We start from the raw sequence: 21,726 nt of genomic DNA on the forward strand, positions 1-21,726 counted from the left end.
AACACAGTTGCAGCTTTATTTCTGTGTTTACCAACGCAATTAATAGGTTTTTTTTCTTAAACCATGGCAAAAAAGGTTTGTAGCAGATGTGAAATATTAATGAATGACTAAATTATATAAAGTATTGGATGTTTCAATTAAGTTTTTTATTGAAAAGCTTATAGCTTTCCATATTTTTTTCTAAACTAGTTTTCTGTACAATACAAAATTGGAAAAAGCAGCAGAGAAGCCTGGTCCATTAGGAATTGATAAACTAATTTTTGAAGCAGAGATCAACTGGTAATAATGATGAATTACATGTATAACACATCACTGCTCAATCAGATTATGCCTTCTCTAATTACATTTGATATGAGGATAAGCTTTTCTTTGAACTACATAACATTTCTGAAGTTGTGACGGAAACCCGCCCCCCCCCCCCCCCCAAAAGGATTTGGGCAGAAAACTTTTTTTTGCCTCATATTGGACTCAAAAAAGGCTCATGCAGTGCTGAGTAACAGGTTGTCGATGTTTGCTATTTCAAAAGGGGCCCTCATTTATCTTTGCTATATATACACACACAGTACATTAAGATATGTGGAAGTATATGGAGTTTGGTAGCAAAAGTCAAATGATTTTTGATCCTAATATATAGTTAGTGAGTATGTGGATATGTGGGGGTGGGGGGAGAACAGGTTACCATAAATTAACCAGAGGACTACTTAATCAATGAAAGCTGTAAGAGGAAGCTACTTGTGCATGGACGGTTAAATTAGTTATATGGCTGAGGTTTATCATTCACCTCATCAGTAAACATTACCTACGCTATTACATAAAATCTATTAATGCCTCTCGTAGCCGCTAGTATTATCCTGCCCTAGTCAGCACTAGATGTCCCCTATCCTAAACACCAGTAAAAATCCAAAAGGAAAGCATCTGCGATTCAAAAGGTGATGAAGTGATCAACAGAGTAAATGTTGAAGTTTCAGTGGATACTGCTATGTACTTTTACTGTGTTAGCACATTTTGAATTTTTTTTGCTTTCACACAAATAGATTAAGAAGGCCCATCAGCCACCATGACATGTTAATGCTGTGGCCACTGTAGATTAAGCAATGCCATGTTTCACAACAAACCTGTGATAATAGCACTTAAGAAAATAGTTCAGGTGACAAGCAACATTTATCAAAAGTTAGTAATTTGCTACTGTCATCTTACAGGGGAGCAACTTCTCAGTATAGCGGATTCTTCAGCTGGTGCAGAACTCTCATTACAATATCGTGCAGCTTCTGATGAGAGAATAGAACAAAGTGCATCACAATACTTTTTAATCACAAGTCATGCAACATCATATTCCACAGTGATGTATAATGGGTAAACATGGTCCAGCTAAAACTAATCAGCCGCCACTACCATTCCTTATAATTAATGTACAGTTCATAGAATCTGGATTTGTGTTTTTTTTTTCTTTTTAACACACTGTAGTACAGCAAAAAGTATAGAAGGGGGATGAATATCTGCCATTCATTTTTTTTTCTCATTGGCAAAACTATGCACCAAAACATCAGGATTGGGTAAAATACACAAACGTGGGAAAGAACCAAAATCCTTTAAGTAATTCAGAGAAATGTTTTTCCATTCAATGCCTACACCCAAAATCAAAACTAATTTTGTGAAACTGAGCAAGGGACCTGAAAAGTGAAATTCTTAATAAGACACGGAGAGCTGTAGTTTCAACTGTCTGACTTTATTATTCAATAGGTGAAGAGACTTTCAAGATATCTCACGGCTATGATTATACATGACCTGCCAACCCCTTCCTACAGCACAAGTTTACTCAGATTGGTTCTTCATAATGTGAATTCATCTTCCTTACTATTGGCAGGTCGTGTATAATGTACAGTTATCAGTGAGAGGTCTTGAAAGTATCTTCACGTTCATTCCTTGCCTATTGAATTAACCTTTAAGCAGGGCCACCTCAGTGGTTCTCACAAGAGAAAAATTACCATTGTTGGCCCTCCATAATGATTAGTTGAAATCACAGCTTTAGTGTGACACCCTCACTGTAGAATGCTGCAAGCTATGTGGTACCTGTGGTTTGCAGTGTTCTTCTATCCAGCTGAATACACATGCTGAGAGCTCCTGGAAACTATTTACAGAGACAGAGGCATTGAACGTCTGGAATAGCGAGTCCATGATACCCTGAAATACACGGAACTTCACCTGGTCAGAAACCTGGTCAGTGCCCTCATGCGGGTTGCTCTGATGAGCCTTTACAATCTGCTCGTAATTTCTGCAAGTAGAAATAATAAATAAAAAAAAGTTAAGACGCAAGAAATACACGGAGCATCCTAAAAAGGAGGATAAGGGTTATGCGAGTTCCAAAGCATTTTTTGTTTTGTTAAACAAAAAACTCACAGAAAGGAGGTATAGGCAGTGTATTATAATAAGATGACAAAACCACTCACTACAGAGTTTACATAAACCACAGAGAACGTCTCATCCAATGAGATTACAGATAATTTAAGATCCCTTTTAATGAAGCCCTTAGGTAAACCAATAGATACTTTATCTGCTGACAGACATAGCTGTAAGGCGTTGTAGTTGCTATAGTTTCTATCACAATGTACAATAATGGTTCTCTTTATGGCTCACTCAGGCCACTAGTGGGAAAACAGAAATGTTGTTATATACACAGCCCCTTATTTTTCCTCTAAACTCAAAAAAAAAAATTAGTAAACTGTTCCTAAATATGCTGTGTGCATAAACGTACGATTTCATAATCTTCAAGGCCATGACCTCCTTGCGTAAAATGGATACCTCCTCTTCCTGTTTCTTTTTCTCTTTGTGCAGAAACTGAATATAATCTATAGCTGTGAAAATAAAAAGACAAAGCCACAAACAACAGAGTCAAATGAAATACGGAAAAATAGCCCAAATGCCAATTACATATCCTTCAAAAAAAAGGTTTTGTCTCAATGCAATATAAGGCTCTCCAAATCCAGGAATAAGAGGCCAGTTTACAAACTACTTTGATGTCCCATTAACTGAAACTGCCTTGTGCATCTCTGAGCAGATGACACTTCCGTTTACCTCGCATGGAGGAGCTCTGGTACAAAAAAAAAACCTGTTTCAGTGGGTTAGATGGTAACATCAAGAATAAATATGTGCATTCATGGCTACTGAATGAATGGGCACATTAACAGCAATGACAACAGGGAGTAGAACATTAACAGAATTAAACTTTGAGAATCATTAGTGAAAGCAATGTACAAAAATCATCATTTAAAGGGGATGTCCTTCCATTTTTGTATCAAAGATATCATATTTTATGGTTGTTAAATAATACAATATTTTCAGACGGCTGTGTATTTGTCATGTGTATTCTAGCTGTGTTACCATAGCTCAATCTACTAGACAAACACTCTGATGTATGCAATAGAACTGTTCAGTGTTAAATAAAAATTTAGACAAAATTGATCAGAAAAAAAATATATATATACAAATTTAGACACCGACTAATAAGATCCTACGGCGTAACAGACTTCATTAGCATTGCCTTAAAGAATCAGCTCTGTGTGGTATTAGGGAAATGTTGATTATTCACAGGCAGCCTTAGATCTGCAGGTAAAGATTATTGATACAAAATGACAATGTAGGATTTTGGAAAATGGCAGATTCATTTTAAACCAATACCAAGACTTCACACCAACCAACTACTCAATTAAAGACATATCATAAGTACCCTTCCTTGCCAAAAAATTATCCAATTCACCATTAAAAGCAACCACATTCTTCACATTCCTCTCCCTTTGCTCAACCAACCTTAAGAATTAAATAATTTCTAGGGTGTAATATCATTTATCACGGCTTTTCTTACATTTGTTTCTTTATACCCAAAATTGATATGTCCTGTTTGCCCACTGTACAGCACTACATAATATGAATAGGTTATTGATACAAGAATAATGGAGGGAGGAGGAAAATTAGTAATAAATTACAATACAATCCTTAGCCAAACACAATTATGTTTCTTCCATATAACGTTCAATAGACTGCATATTTTGGTAAAGATAAAAACTTACTTTTCTGCAAAACAACCGCCTTGCTTAGCTTTTGTGCTCCAATAAAGCAGTCTTGTTGCTGGCAGGTGGGCACAATAGTCTGTAAGTCGTCATAACCTTTCTAAACAAGTGAAAAGCTCATCAGTTCAGTAAGAATATTAGTGAGCCCAGAGTTTCTCTTATAAGTTACATATAACAGGTATAATAGTTTTCTTTACCATAGCTAACTTTCTGCACTAAGCTTTAGGAATGGTTTAGCTTAGTTTGACTAAATAACAGACGTGCTACTTATTAGTGCAGCCACCATGGTGTTGCCTTTACCATTACTTGTTATTTTGTGCCCAAGATAAATGCCCAATATCTATAAGCTGTTGATGTTCCAAATTTAGATTTCAAGAAGACCCAGAATGTTCAATTATATTACCTTGATAGCAACTCTCCTCTTCTGCTCAGCTTGTGTGTGTGCTCTCCTGCGTCTGTCTTTGTAGGTATCTTTCAGATTGTCTTGATGGTAATCACTGTCCTCGTCATCTGAGGTTGGGGAAGAAGCATTGTCGATCATGCAGCGGGCTATGGGTGAGGGGGACACACACTTTGATGCCATTGCGGCCGATAAAAAAAAAATCTGACATCCACTCGCAACCGCCCCCCCCCCCCCCCCAAAAGTCACAAAGTACATTTCACCATATTTGTGGCTACTTCTAAAACATCCAATACACTTGGTATGGAACGTTAAAGTCCAACATGAGTGCATATTGATTAATTAAGGATCAATAATGCAAACTATATTTGTGCATGTTTTAACTACTGCTTCAGGGTGAAACCCTGCTCAATTACGTTTTTGGGGAAAAGCATTCATGCCATCAGCAAAAACTACTACTAAATAGGGTAGTAGCATGAACAAAGGTGTGGGGCTTAGTAACCTATAAGAGGGTTTCCTCACAGAAACGTTGTGCATATGCCGAGGGACCAGATTATCTTAATAAACTAAGCCAAGTAAAAATAAACACATTGACATACATTCTAAGTGTATAGAATTTCTTTTTAATAAACACATATCATATTGAGGCTTTGCACAAACCACTCACTAACAGAAGAAAATATTAGATATTCTTAGCAGCTTTTAAGCATAACATAGATAACATTTAGATGACCATTTATGCATGTGTGCATGCATATATGTATATATATATCTGTACACATACACAAACACACTATATTGTGCATTTTGTATTTCTAAAAAAAGGAGAATAAAAGCACTCTGCTATCATTGGTGGTAGGTTGGGACTATAGTCGCTATAGTGCTTCCAAAACCACTCCATAAAGTATGTTTATGAAAAGCAAACAATATATTTTACTACACCCTATACCAAACAACATCCCCAGAGAATAATTATATCATCCATATAACATTTTAATGTTTTGGAGAATAATAGAAGTCTTAAGCACTCCCTAACACACTGCACTACTAGTTTTGTATTCGATATCTGGATTGTTACACAGAGAATGGGTTTTCTCTTTTTATGCATCTACTCGGAGGGACATGGGGGTTTTGGACACTCAGTTTAGTTCACCCATGCATTGCCTGGTGGACAGTGGACCACAGCTAGCGATCTCTAAAGATCTCTGTTGTAATTCATGGGAATCACTAAACATCCAGCAGTATTGAAGAGGGGGAACCTTCAGCACTATGTGTGATGTGATGGATCTTGAATGATGGCCTGCTAACAGTGCTTACCATTCTCTCTGCCTCTTTCCGCTCATCAGAATGTGGTGAGAGGCAGAAAAAAATTAGAAAAGACATTTCTTAACATGACACCTATCATGTACATGATTTGCTAGAGTTGGCTTGCCCAGAATGTGTAGTGCGTACATGTCACATTCTGTTGAGTATATGGTACTAAAAATATGACATCATCAAACATAAGCAAGAGTCATGTTTCTCATTTAGGGGAGAAAAAAAAAACTTAATCGTAAAATATGAAGGTTCATGGGACATTATCATAAAGTCAAAGTAAAATGTGTATTGCCCAATTCAAAGTGAGAGGGGCACAGTGATGTCTAGAATGTGTTGAGGACTTACCTGTATTAGGGACTGAAGAGGCACTGGTGGATCCAATGCTATTGGCCCTGGACACTAGGCTTCCCTTCCGCTCCATAGTATGACCTATAAAGAGGAGAAACCAGTATCATTTCTGATTCCAGCAATTATAGTTTGAAGAAAACTTTTTATACATAAGAAAACAATCTAGAAAAAATGACTATAAAATAATAACATTCCCATAGGGTAGGTAGCACATAATGCTCTGTGCAGTTTGTAAGAATTTAATATGATAAAGCACCAGCAGTCAACAAAACAATTGTGAACATGTGATCACACAAAGATATATATATATTCTATACATATGTATATTCTATACACTGTGCTAGCAAATGCACATATAAAAAGTTTGAAGCTGCCAGTGCCAATTTATCAACAATGCAGCATGGAAACCCAGGGGTTCAGGGTATGCATTTTCAATTGCCTTCTTTACTTGGCATCTTTAGCCAAGTATCTGACTCTCCTTTATGAAATCAACTATTCACACAATGATTTTTCTATCTGATACATAGGACTATAGGAGAGTCCTAAACATACATCATCTTTCTACAGGCCACAAAGGCTTGTGTTGTTAATCCTGTTAAGCAAAAACCAAGATTACAACAGAGAACAAATTATTGCTGACAAGTAAGGAAATTATAGGAAAGATACTTGTTTGTTTACATGTTGTACACTACACAATGGACCTTCACAAGTAAAAATAAACAAACCAAAATATGATAAAGAAACATATGAAATGGACAAAGTATGTTGAGTAATTTATGTTTTGTCATGCAAGATAAGCTTTGTAAATTTAGAAAATACAATAATAATAATAATAATAATGTAATTCAGAGTTTACATTTTTTGTTTATGATGTATGTATTAAAAAGTCTAAGCATGTTTGCTTGGTAGAAATATTGTGTATTATTTGTGCCTTAGCTTTTTAATGTTTTAATTTATCCCCAAAAAAGCAAAAGGTGTTTGATTACATTTTTTACATGTCATTTATCTGGTACCTGGGGAAAAAAACAGGACGCTAATGAAAAATAATCTGCATGTGATGACATCATTCACGTCACAAATACTGAGAAACAACAACAGGTATCACATAGAGAATCTTACCTGTCTCTTCCACATTATCGGCATATGGGTTATCAGACTGACGGTCAATTTCAGGAGAAACACAGGAAAATAAGAACAAGGATAAAGAAAACACAATCCGGTTAGGAGGAGGATGAAGTAAAACATAATCCTGATTCTTTGGTAAAATCTACTGATGCGAAAGCATATTAACCTTTCACATATTATTATTGATAATGGATACCAGACGTCCTGAGCAAAGCCGGACAACCCCAACATTTTCCCCAGATACACTGTGACCGTATAATTACATGCTGAAACCGGCCCTTAGCCTTACCGGTAAATCCGGGACCCGGGGAGAGTGTGCGGGGCTAGGGAGGAGATACGGTTGGCCTGCTTCCATGGTTTTACTTACAGCGCATGCGCATAAAAGTTCGCTACTCTTGAGTGAAACAGGAAGTGATGTTATTCTAGTCAACCTCCTACGCAGTTAAGTGGTTGTGGCGATATACAGAGCCGGGATTTTTGGTTAATTTATTCGTAAAAGGAATAACATGTTGTATTTACAAGGGAAAACGTATTAACATTTTAGTTTTTTTCTGTACGTTTTATTGTGAATTTTAAGGCATAAGTGCACGTGATCAACTCATACTCACCAATCAGGTCACTTTGTTATAAGGGACAGGAATTAGCTAAAAGTGTTATTTTTAGACTCTGGTCGTTTAACCACTTCAGGACCCGTTTTTTGTTACTAAGGTTGCGCTAAAGGACCGGAGCCGTTTTTGCTATGTCTTCAACTGTAAATTCTCTCTTCTGAATCAGTGCACCCACACAATTCGTATATTGTTTTTTTTTCAGCACAAGTAGGGCTTTCTTTTGAAATAATAATTTTATATAAACCATCATTAAGTATGAAAAATGTGGGGGAAATTAGGAAAAAGGAAATATTTTCACAGTTTCACCTATAAATATAATAAATATAACTTAATATAACCAGTGCAAATGGGAAAAAAAACTCCAAAAGTGTATTTGGGTATTTGTCCTGTTTTTGGAAACACCTCATATGCCTGGTATTTTCATTTATTTTGGCACTTACCGGGTTAAATATGAATGGCGTGCATCACTGTTTCTAAACAAGATTTAAAAAAAATGTGCTATCCTGGGAGTTGCGCCCCAATAGTGACCAGAAAAAGAAAAAACGCTCAACAAAAGTATATATTTTTTGAAAGATAACATCCCAAAGTGTTTAATTGGGGCATTTTAACAATTTTTATTTAACCATTTTAGTGCCAGTCTGTCCTAAACATTGCAGTAAAATTCAATTTTTAACAAACCCATTCAATCCAAACACAGTATTTCAGTATTTTTTCCCCCGGGTACATAAAATGACTGAAACAACTTGTGATTTGTATTTAGGAACACCCCCCGAGTACAGGAGTACCCCATATACATGTATAGGGCATGTCTCTTTGGCACTGCGGGTTCAAAATTGGAACATGCGAATTTCAGTTTTCAAACATGGAATTTTGCCAGATCAGTTTGTTGGGTCCAGGTCTCATCTGAGACACGTAGACGTCCCATATTTAATTTTAACCCCCTAAAACTATATATTTCCTAAAACTAGACGGCTCAGGGAATCTAGTGAGGGCCATATTGCATCCCATGCAGCTGATTCCACACCGGCGCCTTCCAAATTTAGTCTAACAAAAATAGAAAACATTTTTCACATCCACCTTGCGGTTTCACCAGGATTATAGATGAAAAAACACAGTGATACCCCACATGCATAGATAAGTCATGTTTCTCAGACATTGTGGAGTCAAAACTGGAATGTGCGCATTTCAATTTTTAAACTTTTAAATATTTTATAATCAGAAGTGACAAGTTTAGGCCGCTGTTAATAGTTATGTATTTTTTTTTAATTAATGATTTGACCTCTCTTTGTAGGGCAGGGTCATCCAGGGGCTGCCATAATGATTAGATCACTCCTATTGGCCAGGAGTGATCTGGTCGTCATCAGCCCACTTTGATTCTGCAGCAGTTATTAAACTCCCAGCATTTGACCTGGAAGTAGAGGACTGCATTGGGAGGCGGGTCCCGCCAAAAAACTTGCGGGCTCGGGTGGTCTTGCTGGTGTTGCGGGCGGTCAGACACTGTACCTGCGGGTCCCGGTAATCCTGCGCAGTCCCGCAAGGCTGCCTTCGCGCTGCTCCCTTACAGTGTCTCCTCTATTGCTCCGCCCAGGAACAAAACGGAGTCACATGATGTGACATCACTTCCCGTGACTCTGCCTTGCTCCTGGGCGGAGCAAGAGAAGAGACGCTGTGAGGAAGCAACACTAGGGCAGCAAGGTAAGGAGGTGGGCGTGATTGGCCACAAATGTGGTGGGAGCGGGCGGGATTGACCACAAATGTGGCGGGAGTGGAATACCCACATTGCGGGAGCACAGGGCTCTACCTGGAAGCACCCAGGACTTTCAGGTCAGTGCGATTATTTATTCATTTTTTTTTATATTTTTTTTTAAACCACAGCAGCAGAGCCCCGTACAAAACGGGTATTAACCCCTAAAATGCCACGATCATTGAAGGGATTACCGCTGCACTGACGCTCTCATGGATGGACACACTTGCCTGAAGCTGCCTGTTCGCTCCATGAGAGCGTCAGTGCAGCGTTAACCCCTTCAATGAAAAACGGATTTTGAGCCGACAAAATCACTCCGAATTCATAGAACGTTTTTTGAGTCAGTTGATAGTACTGTGAATATTTGTTGTATGGGTTTGAATAAAAGGTGAAGTCTCTTACAGTTGGGTGTCGGAGGTACCAGGCATCGGCCAGTTAAGCATGGTGGAGTCCCCTCTTGATCTTACTTATTTTAGAATAAGGCCTGTAGATGCAATCTGGGTGCTGCTGAAAGTCCTATGAGTGAATTATGGGTGCTGGACAAGTCCTATGAGTGCGATCGGGGGGGCAAGTCTTGTGAGTGCAATATGGGTGCTGGGGCAAATCACATGGATGCAATCTAGGTGCTGGGCAAGTCTTTAAGCAAGCCCTTAATAATGTATAATTATTGGACACAATACAACTACTTGGTGTAAAAACTAGGAGAGCTTGAACCAATGGCCCAGCACACTGATAATAATATGCTGATGTGATATTGGGATTTATGCCGTGCCACCGTAAGTGTATGGCTCAGTATATAGTGATGAGAGATATGCCGTACCACCGTTGTGGTTTACCATTGTCAGGCTCAGTATGTATATACGTATATATATATATATATATATATACATATATAGATAGATATATATATATATACACACACTAACTGGCCGCTTTATTAGGTACAGCTTGCTGGTACTGGGTTGGACCCCCTTTTGACTTCAGAACTGCCTTAATTCTAGAGGCATACTTTCTACGAGGTGCTGGAAAAATTCCTCAGAGATTTTGGACATGATGGCATCACGCGGTGGCTGCACATCCGTGATGCAAATCTCCCGGTCCACCACATCCCAAAGGTGCTCTATTGGATTGAGATCTGGTAACTGTGGAGGCCATTGGAGTACAGTGAACTCATTGCCATGTTCAAGACACCAGTTTGAGATGATGTGAGCTTTGTGACATGGTGCATTATCCTGCTGGAAGTAGCCATCAAAAGATCGATACACCGTGGTCATAAAGAGATGGACATGGTCAGCAACAACGCTGTCACGTTTAAACGATGCTCAATTGATACTAAGGGGCCCAAAGTGTGCCAAGAAAATGTCCCCTGCACCATTACACCACCGCCAGCAGCCTGAACCGGTGATACAAGGCAGGATGGATCCATGCTTTCATGTTATTTACACAAAATTCTGACCCTGCCATCTGAATGTCGTAACTGGAATCGAGACTCATCAGACCAGGCAACGTTCTTCCAGTCTTCCATTGTCCAATTTTGGTGAGCCTATGCAAATTGTAGCCTCAGTTTACTGTTCTTATCTGACAGGAGTGGCACCCGGTGTCGTCTTCTGTTGCTGTAGCCCATCTGCTTTAAGGCTTGACGTGTTGTGCGTTCAGAGATGGTATTCTGCATACCTTGGTTATAACGAGCGTTTGTTTGAGTTACTGTTGCCTTTCTGTCATCTTGAACCAGTCTGCCCATTCTCCTCTGACCTTTGACATCAACATGGAATTTTTTTCCACACAACTGCCGCTCACTGGATATTTTCTCTTTTTCAGACCATTCTCTGGAAACCTTAGATATGGTTGTGCATGAAAATGCCAGTAAATCAGCAGTTTCTGAAATACTCAAACCAGCCCGTACTTGCACCAAAAACCTTGCAACGTTCAAAGCCACTTAAATCCCCTTTCTTCCCTATTCTGATGCTTGGCAAGTTGTCTTGACTACGTCTACATGCTGAAATACATTGAGTTGCTGCCATGTGATTGGCTAGTTGTATTAACAAGCAATTGAACAGGTGTACCTAATAAAGTGGCCAGTGAGTGTATATTGATGGGGGTTATACTGTACCATGGTCAGGCTCAGTATATATTGGTGAGAGATGAAAATCAAGCAGGGTGGTATGAATTTCCCCAATATACATTTGGTATATCAAGCAAATATAGTAGCCCATATCAGTTACTTACAAATAGATCAGAGTAAAGACAAACCATGGTATATCATTGAATCCGATGATACTTCTAAAAAAGATTTCGAAACGTTCCTCGATTTACGCATAAAGAGTTTTTTTGAAAAAAGTATATATATTCTATTAGTCCTCTTCGTAACCTTCTCAAGCTTATATTTTCACACAAAAAAATAAACAAACTCGGAGCCAAATGTAACGATTCAATAAGATCTCTTGCTTTAAGGGCATGGGGAAAAGATTTAAACTTAAAAATACCTTTAAAAGAATGAAATACAGCATTGCATCAAGCGAATAACATAATACACTTTCTGAATTTGATAGAAAACCAATATTAGCTAATGAGTAGATGGTATTTGACACCAAAAAGAATAAGTAAGACGTATCCCCACTCGGCACCTAACTGCTGGAGATGTGGAGATCGGGACGGATCTTACACATTTGGTGGACTTGTAACTTAATTTCTCCAATCTGGAAATATGCATATGACTGATTTAGACAATTAACTGACATAAAATTAGGATGGGAACCCAAGACCTCGCTGCTTCTCTTAAAAATTAATAATATTCCAAAAGAATTGAGACCTCTGCCTGTTCATTGTTTGGCCGCTGTAAAAATATTGATAGCCAGAAATTGGGAGTCAACCACCTCTTTCCAAACAGACCACTTTAGAACTCAGTTGCTATATCAACTAAATATGGAAAAAGATATTAGCTGGCCTCTGGATAGTAGTGGCAGGACCAACTTGGCCTATCAAAATTGGTTAAAAAAAAGCCCAGGACATTATGGAGACCAAAAGCTAATTTAGGAAAAATCCATCTCCTCACCACTAAGACATTCCTCTCTCCCTCGTTTTCCTTTGATGTGTCTTAAGTTTGGTGTTGTTTTGTTTGATGTATTAATATTTGTTTATTTGTATTTATGTGCTATTTAAAAATCTGAAAAAGAATTCATAATATATATATATATATATTGGTGGGAGTAATGCTGTATCACCCTCAGTGTCAGGGTTTGGGGGAATTTGTTTTACAATTATTTTTTTTAACTCTGCAGTTTTAATACAATGAATTTCCTTTTTACTTATTAATCTACTTTCCTCAAAATAACCTCTGTATAGATATAGTGGAGGGCAGAATATTCTGTTCTTGCCTTGGGTGCAAAAAGAGCTAGCTAGGGCTTTGCCCCTCTCGATCCACTGCTTCATTAAATTTAGTGTAATGCTGTTTGGGGGAAAAAGTATCACTGATGACGTGTTTTGGTCCAAAATGGCTCAGACAAGCTGTTTGGGGACAAAGCTGGCACTGTAGGAAGAGAGTGACATGTTACATGGTAAAGTTGGGAGGCCCAAAGATGTTGAGTAGCAAATGGGTGTGGTTAGAGGGGTTATGTTTATCAAGGGGAGGGGTTAGAAATATTGTCACACCCACCCCAGGCATCAGTGACACTGGGCTCAGCCATGCTGAAAGTTGTGGTGCCTATGGAAGGGGTGGTCAGTAATTCAAGGCTGTGTCACAACTTGGTAAATGTGGTCAGAAGTGTAATGAAGGGATCACACCTGGAATTCTGCCAGGTGTCCACCTTGATAGCCGTAGCAATGCATGACATGTTGGGTGGGTGCTCACTCAGGTGCCTATTTTGTGACTTTGGTGTATGTGTGATTGAGCTGGGTCATCTTGTGGTCATGGAGTTAGAAATGGGGTCATCTGCAATCTGCTCACTCTCCCTCTGTTGACATGGTTAATGGAGATGCTGGGACAATGGTCTTCTTTTCAAGCAGGAGTCCAGGGGAAGCAGGTGGTCCATATCTCCGGTCATGAATAGTCGCCACACAGCCATGGTCTCAAGCTGCCGGAGGCTTGCATAGTTTGGGTGTGGGGTATTATCGGTAATGCTGCTGTTGGAGACTCACTAACACAGTCAAGTGATCCGACAGGCCTCAAATTGGCCCCAAGTCCCATAGTCCCAGGCCAATGTTTTGTTGGTTCTTGGACCATTTTCAGCCCTGAGAGGGTCTGTGACTTGAAATACCTGTATGTCAACGACTACCTCCGCTGTCTTGTGCTCCCTTAGCCTGGGACAACACACTTTCCCCGGTTCCCCAGTCACTAGCCGAGACTCAGTGTAGGGTAAAACCAAACGAAGACTGATTTATTTCTCACACACAGAGCTGGATATATCCAGCAAAACACACATTAATATAAAACAAGATATTGGGACACAAACCGCCCCTTAATCTTCCTCCCAGAGACAACAGGGGCAGTAACGAGATTAACAATACAATAGGGGGGAGACTGATTTATACAACATTAAACTGAAAGAATGGTGGTCACTCCCTGGTGGCAGATCCTGGCTGTCTGCTGGAGATAATCCCCGCAGCCAGTGATGAGATGATACTGCTGGGGGTAGCCACAGAGGCCTTTACAAACCCAGGGCCCATAATCAATAGGGAGGAGGCTGGCAGTTAAGCCTCTCCAGAGGTCCCAGTGGTCCCAGTGATGGAGGCTTCCGTCACACTGTATATTTTGTATCCTGCAGCATTTTGGAAGCCCTCCTCAAACTCTCTCCATAACTGTACACAATACTCTAGGTATGGGCTGACCAGAGTTCTGTAAAGTTTGAGAAACCTCCTTCTTCCTGCTAGTAATGCCTTTAGCTATATAACCAAGCATCCTGCTTGCTTTTTGGGACACTTTATTGCATTGCCTGCTTAAGTCCTTAGAAATAATTATTCCTGTCTTCTGTTCTCAATGACGCAATAGTGCTCCCAATGCTATAGCCTGCCTTGGAATCTGTTTGTGCGTTAGTTTACATTTATGTACATTAAACTACAGCTGCCACACTCTTGACCATTCTAATTTACTTTAAGGGGCTCTATATATACTTACACTATTTGGAAAAAAGTTTCGGGACATTACACCAACAGGGGCTTTTATGACATCACATTCTATATACATACACATTAATATTAAGTTGGTCCACCTTTGTAGCTGTAACAGCTTCCACTCTCCTGGGAAAGCTTTCACAAGATTTTGGAGTGTGGGAATTCGGTGGGAATTTTTGCCCACTCATCCAGTAGAGCATTTGTGAGGCCAACAAATTTGCCCCTTTAAGTGAGCATGTTGGGGAGGCAGACTCAGAGGTGGGCTTTCTGGAAAAGGCTGTTCACCCTAACAGCCAGGAGAGCAGCTGATCCAGTGTGCAGGGGATCCCAAAGGAAGGGAAGCCTAGGCATGTTGTGGTGGTAGGGGATTCTATAATTATGAAAACAGACAGTGTAATCTGGTTGCATACATGTTGCAGACAGAGTGGATAGATTATTGGATGGGAGGGGCTGGTGAGGATCCAGCTGTCTTGGTGTATATTGGCACCAATGACATAGTAAGAGGCAGATGGAGTGTCCTAAAAGGTAATTTTAGGGATTTAGGGAGTAAGATTAAAAAAGGACCTCAGTATCTCAGAGATACTACCTGTGCCATGCGCTATACCGGAAAGGCAGCGGGAGATTAGGGAGCTAAATGCATGGCTGAAGTCTTGGTGTAAGAAGGAGGGCTTTGGGTTTTTAGAGCACTGGGCTGATTTTGCTTTGGGGTGTGATCTCTATAGTCGTGATGAATTGGACCTAAATGCAAGAGCGTCCAATGTGCTTGGAGAGAGAATGGCTAGACGGTTGGAGGAGATTTTAAACTAGGAATGGGGGGGGGGATAAAAACCGGAGTAGACAGTATAGAAAGGGAAGGTGATTTACTTAGTAACCAGGTGGGTGGATCTGGGGACTTGTTCTATACAGATAATAGGGAGAAGCATATATTTTGCCCCCCAAAACAAGGACAGAAAGTGATTGCAGCATTAGTGTTAATGCTAAAGCTAAAGCTACAAATGCTCGCAGTTTAGGAAATAAGACCCATGAACTTGTAACAGTAGTGGCAACTGAGAATGTTGATATAGTGGCTGTTACTGAGACATGGTATAACGAGAAAAATGACTGGGACATATCAGCACCGGGGAACTCTTTATATAGAAAAGACAGAAAGGGGGAGGGGTGGCCCTATGTGTGAAAAATAACATAAGATCTAATTTAACACAAGCTGGTGTGTGAAGGGGGATGTTATAATCATGAGTGACTTTAATCTTCCTGATGTGAACTGGAAAACCAAAGTAGCTGGTTGTGCCCGGAGTGCAGATATTCTGAACTCCCTACTGGGATTATATATAAAACAAGTCGTTGAGGAGCCATCTCGTAAGGAGGCCAAATTGGATTTAGTGTTCACAAATGGAGATTTGTTAACGTATATTTCTGTAAGTGAAAGTTTGGGATCTAGTGATCATCAGTCTGTGTGGTTTAACACATAAACAGTGACTGAGTGAGTCACCCCACACAAAAACAAAAGTTTTAGATTTTACAAGCTGACTTCTAAAATGAGAATATGTGTAGATGGTATGGGGGGCATAAGGCTTTTCTGGAGGCAGAGTGCCCATGATATTCCTTTTAACCCCCTATATGTCACTCTGCCTCCAGAAATGCCTTTTAACCCCCTGTATGACAGATTATGCAAATTAGCATGGCCGGTCTTTTTTGAAAGGTGGCAACCCTAGATATACCCCAATTTATTAAAAGTGCTTGCTGGGTTACTGGCAAAACCGTTAACTGATTTATTTAACAAATCATTGGTAACGGGAGTCGTTCCAGGGGATTGGAAATTGGCGAATGTTGTGCCCATTCACAAAAAATGCAGTAGGGAGGAGTCGAGCAACTACAGGCCAGTTAGTCTTACATCTGTAGTGGTGAAATTAATGGAAACTATGTTAAAGGATAGGGTTGTTGAACATCTGAAGTCACATGGGTTTCAAGATCAAAAACAACATGGGTTTACCTCAGGAAGATCATGCCAAACGAATCTTATTTTTTTTTTTTTGATTGGGTGACTAAAGTAGTTGATCAAGGTGGTGCAGTAGACATTGTGTATCTGGATTTCATTAAGGCTTTTGACACTGTCCCACATAGAAGACTTATAAATAAACTGCAATCTCTGAGTTTAGATCCCAATGTTGTTGAATGGATTAGGGAGTGACAGACAACACAGCTAATTTCCCGCTTAATTCTCCCTCCTCCACCAAACTTTACAGTTGGGCCAATGCTGTCAGGCAGATAATGTTCTCCTGGCATCCGCCAAACACAGACTTGCCAATCAGAACACTCCACAGAACCAGGGCCGGACTGGGACTGAAAAGCAGCCCTGGAAAAATTTGGAGACCAGCCCCATATAGTTTATCTCACGGTCAAGCTCTTATACCCACACGCACCCCTTATACATACCCGCGTCACACTATTCGCCATTCTTTTTATCTCATTATTTGTATTAAAATGCCAGAAGCAAAAGTGTTAAAAGGCCCTAATAAATGAAATACATTACACATAATGGGATCAAAACATTTGCTACTGCGAACATTTTTAGATGAAAAAGTTCCATTTTATTCAGTGGAACAAAACACTGATCACATTATTCTTCACGATATTCTGGTAAGAAACTTTTATTTCTTTATTAATTCATGTAGACTATTTTATGTATCCATATTTAATAAAAGCTATGATTGAGACATGTTTGGTTTTTATATCCTTTCATTTGACAACCTACTCCCGAGTTATGCACCTCTGCCCCCAGGCTTGCCACTCTGCCCCCCTGATATGCCTTCTAACCCCCTATATGCCACTCTGCCTCCAGAAATGCCTTATACCCCCTATATGCCACTCTGCCATATAGGGGGTTAAAAGGCATATCATGGGACAGAGTGGCATATAGTGGGTATAAGGCATTCCTGGAGGCAGAGTGGCATAAAGGGGGTTAAAAGGCATATCATGGGGCATTCTGCCTCCAGAAAAGCCTTATGCCCCCTATATGCCACTCTGCCTCCCCGATATGCTTTATACCCTCCTATATGCCCCTCTGCCCCATGACATCCCTTTTAACTCCCTTTATGCCACTCTGCCTCCAGATATGCCTTTTGACCCCCTATATGTCACTCTGCATCCAGAAATGCCTTATACCCCTATATGCCACTCTGGCATATAGGGGGTTAAAAGGCATATCATGGGACAGAGTGGCATATAGGGGGGCCTCCAGAAATGCCTTTTACTCCCTATGTCACTCTGCCTCCAGAAATGCCTTATACCCCCCATATGCCACTCTGCCTCCCTGATATGCCTCAACCCTCCTATATGCCCCTCTGCCCCGTGATATGCCTTCTAACCCCCTATATGCCACTCTGCCATATAGAGGGTTAAAAGGCATATCATGGGACAGAGTGGCATATAGGGGGGTATAAGGCATTTATGGAGGCAGAGTGGCATAAAGGGGGTTAAAAGGCATATCATGGGGCACTCTGCCTCCAGAAAAGCCTTATGCCCCCTATATGCCACTCTGCCTCCCCGATATGCTTTATACCCTCCTATATGCCCCTCTGCCCCATGACATCCCTTTTAACTCCCTTTATGCCACTCTGCCTCCAGATATGCCTTTTGACCCCCTATATGTCACTCTGCATCCAGAAATGCCTTATACCCCTATATGCCACTCTGGCATATAGGGGGTTAAAAGGCATATCATGGGACAGAGTGGCATATAGGGGGGTATAAGGCATTTCTGGAGGCAGAGTGGCATATAGGGGGACACACTTACATACACACACATGCCGATTTTTTTTGTTTTTAACAAATACAAAAAAATATTATACAGTACAAAAAATACATTGGTTTACTCACCTTCTACTTCTCTTGACTTCCGTCCTCTGGTAGCTGCACACTGTTCTCCTCTATGCTGACAGGAAGTCACTGACCTGACATCCGGTGCTGCAGCAGTCTGAGTGCCAGGGGGCGGAGCTTTCACCCCTCACGCTGCTCCCATCACTATGCAGCCATCAGACTGCTGGGAATGTAATCTAAACGGCCGGTGCGTGCTGATGCCGCCGGCCGGAGCTACTTTAACACTTTTTTTTTATTTATATGGTAAGCTGGATCGGCTTGACATATAAAGTAAAAAAAAAGTATTAAAGCAGAGCCGGCCGGCGGCATCAGCACGCACCGGCCGTTTAGATTACATTCCCAGCAATCTGATGGCCGCATAGTGATGGGAGCAGAGTGAGGGGTGAAAGGTCAGTGCGAGGGGGCGGAGCTTTCACCCCTCACACTGCTCCCATCACTAGACGGCCATCGCACACGGCTGCTGGGTGCTGATGCCGGCCGGCCGCATCAGCACCCAGCAGCCGCTTTGGTTAGATTTCGGGAAGCCTGGGGGGCAATTGCCCCCCTGCCCAGCCCGCCCCTGGCACCGAGGGAGGCGTTCATTGCCATTTGCAGCCGCTCAGCGGCTGTCTTCATGGTAAGTGCCGGCCGCCCAGCCCACGGACCTTCCGGCCCACCGGGAAATTTCCCGGTATCCCGGTGGGCCAGTCCGGCCCTGCACAGAACATGTTTCCACTGCACCAGAGTCCAGTGGCAGCGTGCTTTACAACACTCAATCCAATGCTTGGCAGTTTTTGTGCTGATATTAATGCCAATGGATGTTTGGAACCATTCAGGTTCACTTTACAAAAATACCACCTGCCAGTTGACTACGGCATATCTAGCATGGATGAAATTTCACAAACTGACTTATTGCAAAGATGGCATCCTATTACAATACCATGCTTGTATTCACTGAGCTCTTCAGAGCAACCCATTTTTGTCACATATGTCTGTAAATGCAAACTGCATGGCTAAGAGATTATTTTTATACACATGGGCCAATGGATCTGATTGAAAAACCCGAATTCAATAATGTGTCCCAATATTTCTTTTCCATCTAGTGTAAAGTATCTTTAGTTCACTGAGCATTTATAAATACTAGACATAAAATGGATATATTTGAAAATGTAGCTGGTAGTTTTTGCTACATACATTTGTTGTGTATATGATATGGGAAGTGAGGTTTTCTCATTATATACAGTCCTGTGAAAAAGTATTGAGAAAAAAAGGCCTTTTTCTGACTTTTACTTGAAAAATCTTTTACTCATTGTGACAGAATGACCTGTCATACAAGGCCCCAAGGTAGTCATTCCTGCTGTACTCAATTCAAGGTAGTTGTGTCTACTTACTGGGTACATATAGCAGGGTTTCAAGGTGTGCATGCTGACTGGTGCTGGAAGTGATTTCGGGGACAACAGGAGGATACATCTGGGCGATCTCTGAGAGTTACTACAGCTCTCTAGATGAACCCGTTACACTCATCTATAAAAGCTAATGAAAAAAACTGCTAAATAGATTCTACTATTTGTCCTGAGTTTAGAAATACCCAATGTTTTTATGTTTTTTTGCTTTTATAGGGCTGTTAGCGATCACACTCCTATCATGCCAAGTCAGCCAGTACATGCTCGAGGTGCGGCCCGCGTAAGATCGGTTGCACTGGCCTCGTGGAGGAGAATGGGGGGCGCCGAGCGGTTGCTAAATTCGGCAGGGGGCAACAGGGGGGCAAGGATTAACCTAGGGGGGGCAATTGCCCCCCCTTGCCCCCCTGTAGCAACGCCACTGGGCAAAAGTCAGAAAATGTGTTTTCTTTTCAATTTTTCATCATATATATGGTATCTAAAGAAAGCCTCTTGTACTGAAAAAAACAACATATAACTTGTGTGGGTTCACTAAATGAGTGAGGAGAAAATTACATCTAAACACGAGCACCGCAAAAGTGTTAAAACAGCCTCGGTCCCTAAGGGTACAAAAGGTAAAACACAGCCTGGTCCTTAAGGGGTTAAATCGACCCCAATATGTCTTGGCATCATCTTCATGCTATACAACTAGGTGAGAACTTGGTTCTGTTCTTTACCAGCGTTTAGGGTGCTGCCTGTGCACAGCACAAGGCATAGGCAGTATTTTTATGTTGGGACAGACACAAATTTGACTGTCCCAGCAAATGTGACACTGTTTGCAATTATAGACCATTAGCATGCCATGCTGTAAAACTGCAGAAGGCAGGGACCTAACAAATCACATGATCTATCAGTATGACCATACCTGGGAACTCTCTGGGTTTGCCTGGAGATTGCCGGGTGAAGCACCGGTTCTCCGGGTCAAGACCCGAATCCTCCAGTTTGCGGGAGCGGAGTCTTGACATACCTCACTCCCCGCCCATTTTCCATTTAAATTGGGGAGTTTCCCACTGACATATGCGGGAACGCCCCTGACATCAACGGAAACCCCCCGACATCAGTAGGACCTCCCATCGATGTCACAAGGACCTCCCACTGACGTCAGTGGGCAGTCCTGGCCGCATCCCGCCAGAGCCCAGAACTTCCCAGGTATGAGTATGACATGACTTACTATAGTTAGATTCAGTAGCATATTTTGACTTGCTGCCTTAAACTTTGCCTAAAACAGCACCTTGCCCCCCCTACTTACCTCTGTGACCATCGTCCTGTATGCTGAATTTTCAGGCTGTGCTATAAGTTTGTCATGGAGGCACAGGTGATCTACCACCCCATGAAACTGTCACCCTAGGCTTAGGCAAAGTAAATCAAGGCCAGCATATGTCACTGGTTAGGTTTAGTTAACATCCATATAAGGCTTTTAAACGTTACATAGATAATTCTGTTTTTTCTAAGGAAAATTTTGAATCCTAACACATGATATAATAGTAAAAAGAATGAGCATTAATGTAAATCTGAAGAATTCAATGTTCAGTCACTAGATGTCGCTGCACAATCAACATCAGTTTTTCTTTCTGGTGCCGTCTGGTGCAGATGCAGTTTTTTTATGGACGGCATGAGATGGTAAATACCGTATTTGCTCGATTATAAGACGACCCTGATTATAAGACGACCCCCCAAAATCTGAATATTAACGTAGGAAAAAAAGAAAAAGCCTGAATAT

General features: G+C 40.9%; 1 protein-coding gene across 1 annotated transcript; it reads right to left on the bottom strand.

Moving 5' to 3' along the window:
• Positions 1–1,211: 1,211 nt before the first annotated feature.
• LOC149282017 (max-like protein X) lies at positions 1,212–21,267 on the bottom strand. The gene is made up of 8 exons (XM_089498686.1): positions 21,256–21,267; positions 7,249–7,396; positions 6,127–6,210; positions 4,468–4,574; positions 4,065–4,164; positions 2,753–2,852; positions 2,071–2,272; positions 1,212–1,268 (listed from the first exon to the last, which is right to left on the bottom strand). Exons 1-8 carry the CDS (start codon positions 21,265–21,267, stop codon positions 1,212–1,214), a joined length of 810 nt encoding a protein of 269 aa, XP_089354812.1.
• Between the last annotated feature and the right edge of the window lie 459 nt (positions 21,268–21,726).

This window comes from Sceloporus occidentalis, unplaced genomic scaffold (assembly GCF_023333645.1).
Source record: "Sceloporus occidentalis isolate IW3139 unplaced genomic scaffold, rSceOcc1.0.p SCAF_124, whole genome shotgun sequence".
In the NCBI taxonomy this organism is placed as follows: domain Eukaryota; kingdom Metazoa; phylum Chordata; class Lepidosauria; order Squamata; family Phrynosomatidae; genus Sceloporus; species Sceloporus occidentalis.

Excerpts from the sequence above, each read along its gene's own strand:
- LOC149282017 (XM_089498686.1), bottom strand. Across the intron at positions 6,211-7,248 it reads CGATAATGTGGAAGAGACAG|GTCATACTATGGAGCGGAAG; the intron begins GTAAGATTCTCT and ends TCCTCTTTATAG. Across the intron at positions 4,165-4,467 it reads AGAGGAGAGTTGCTATCAAG|AAAGGTTATGACGACTTACA; the intron begins GTAATATAATTG and ends TCACTTGTTTAG.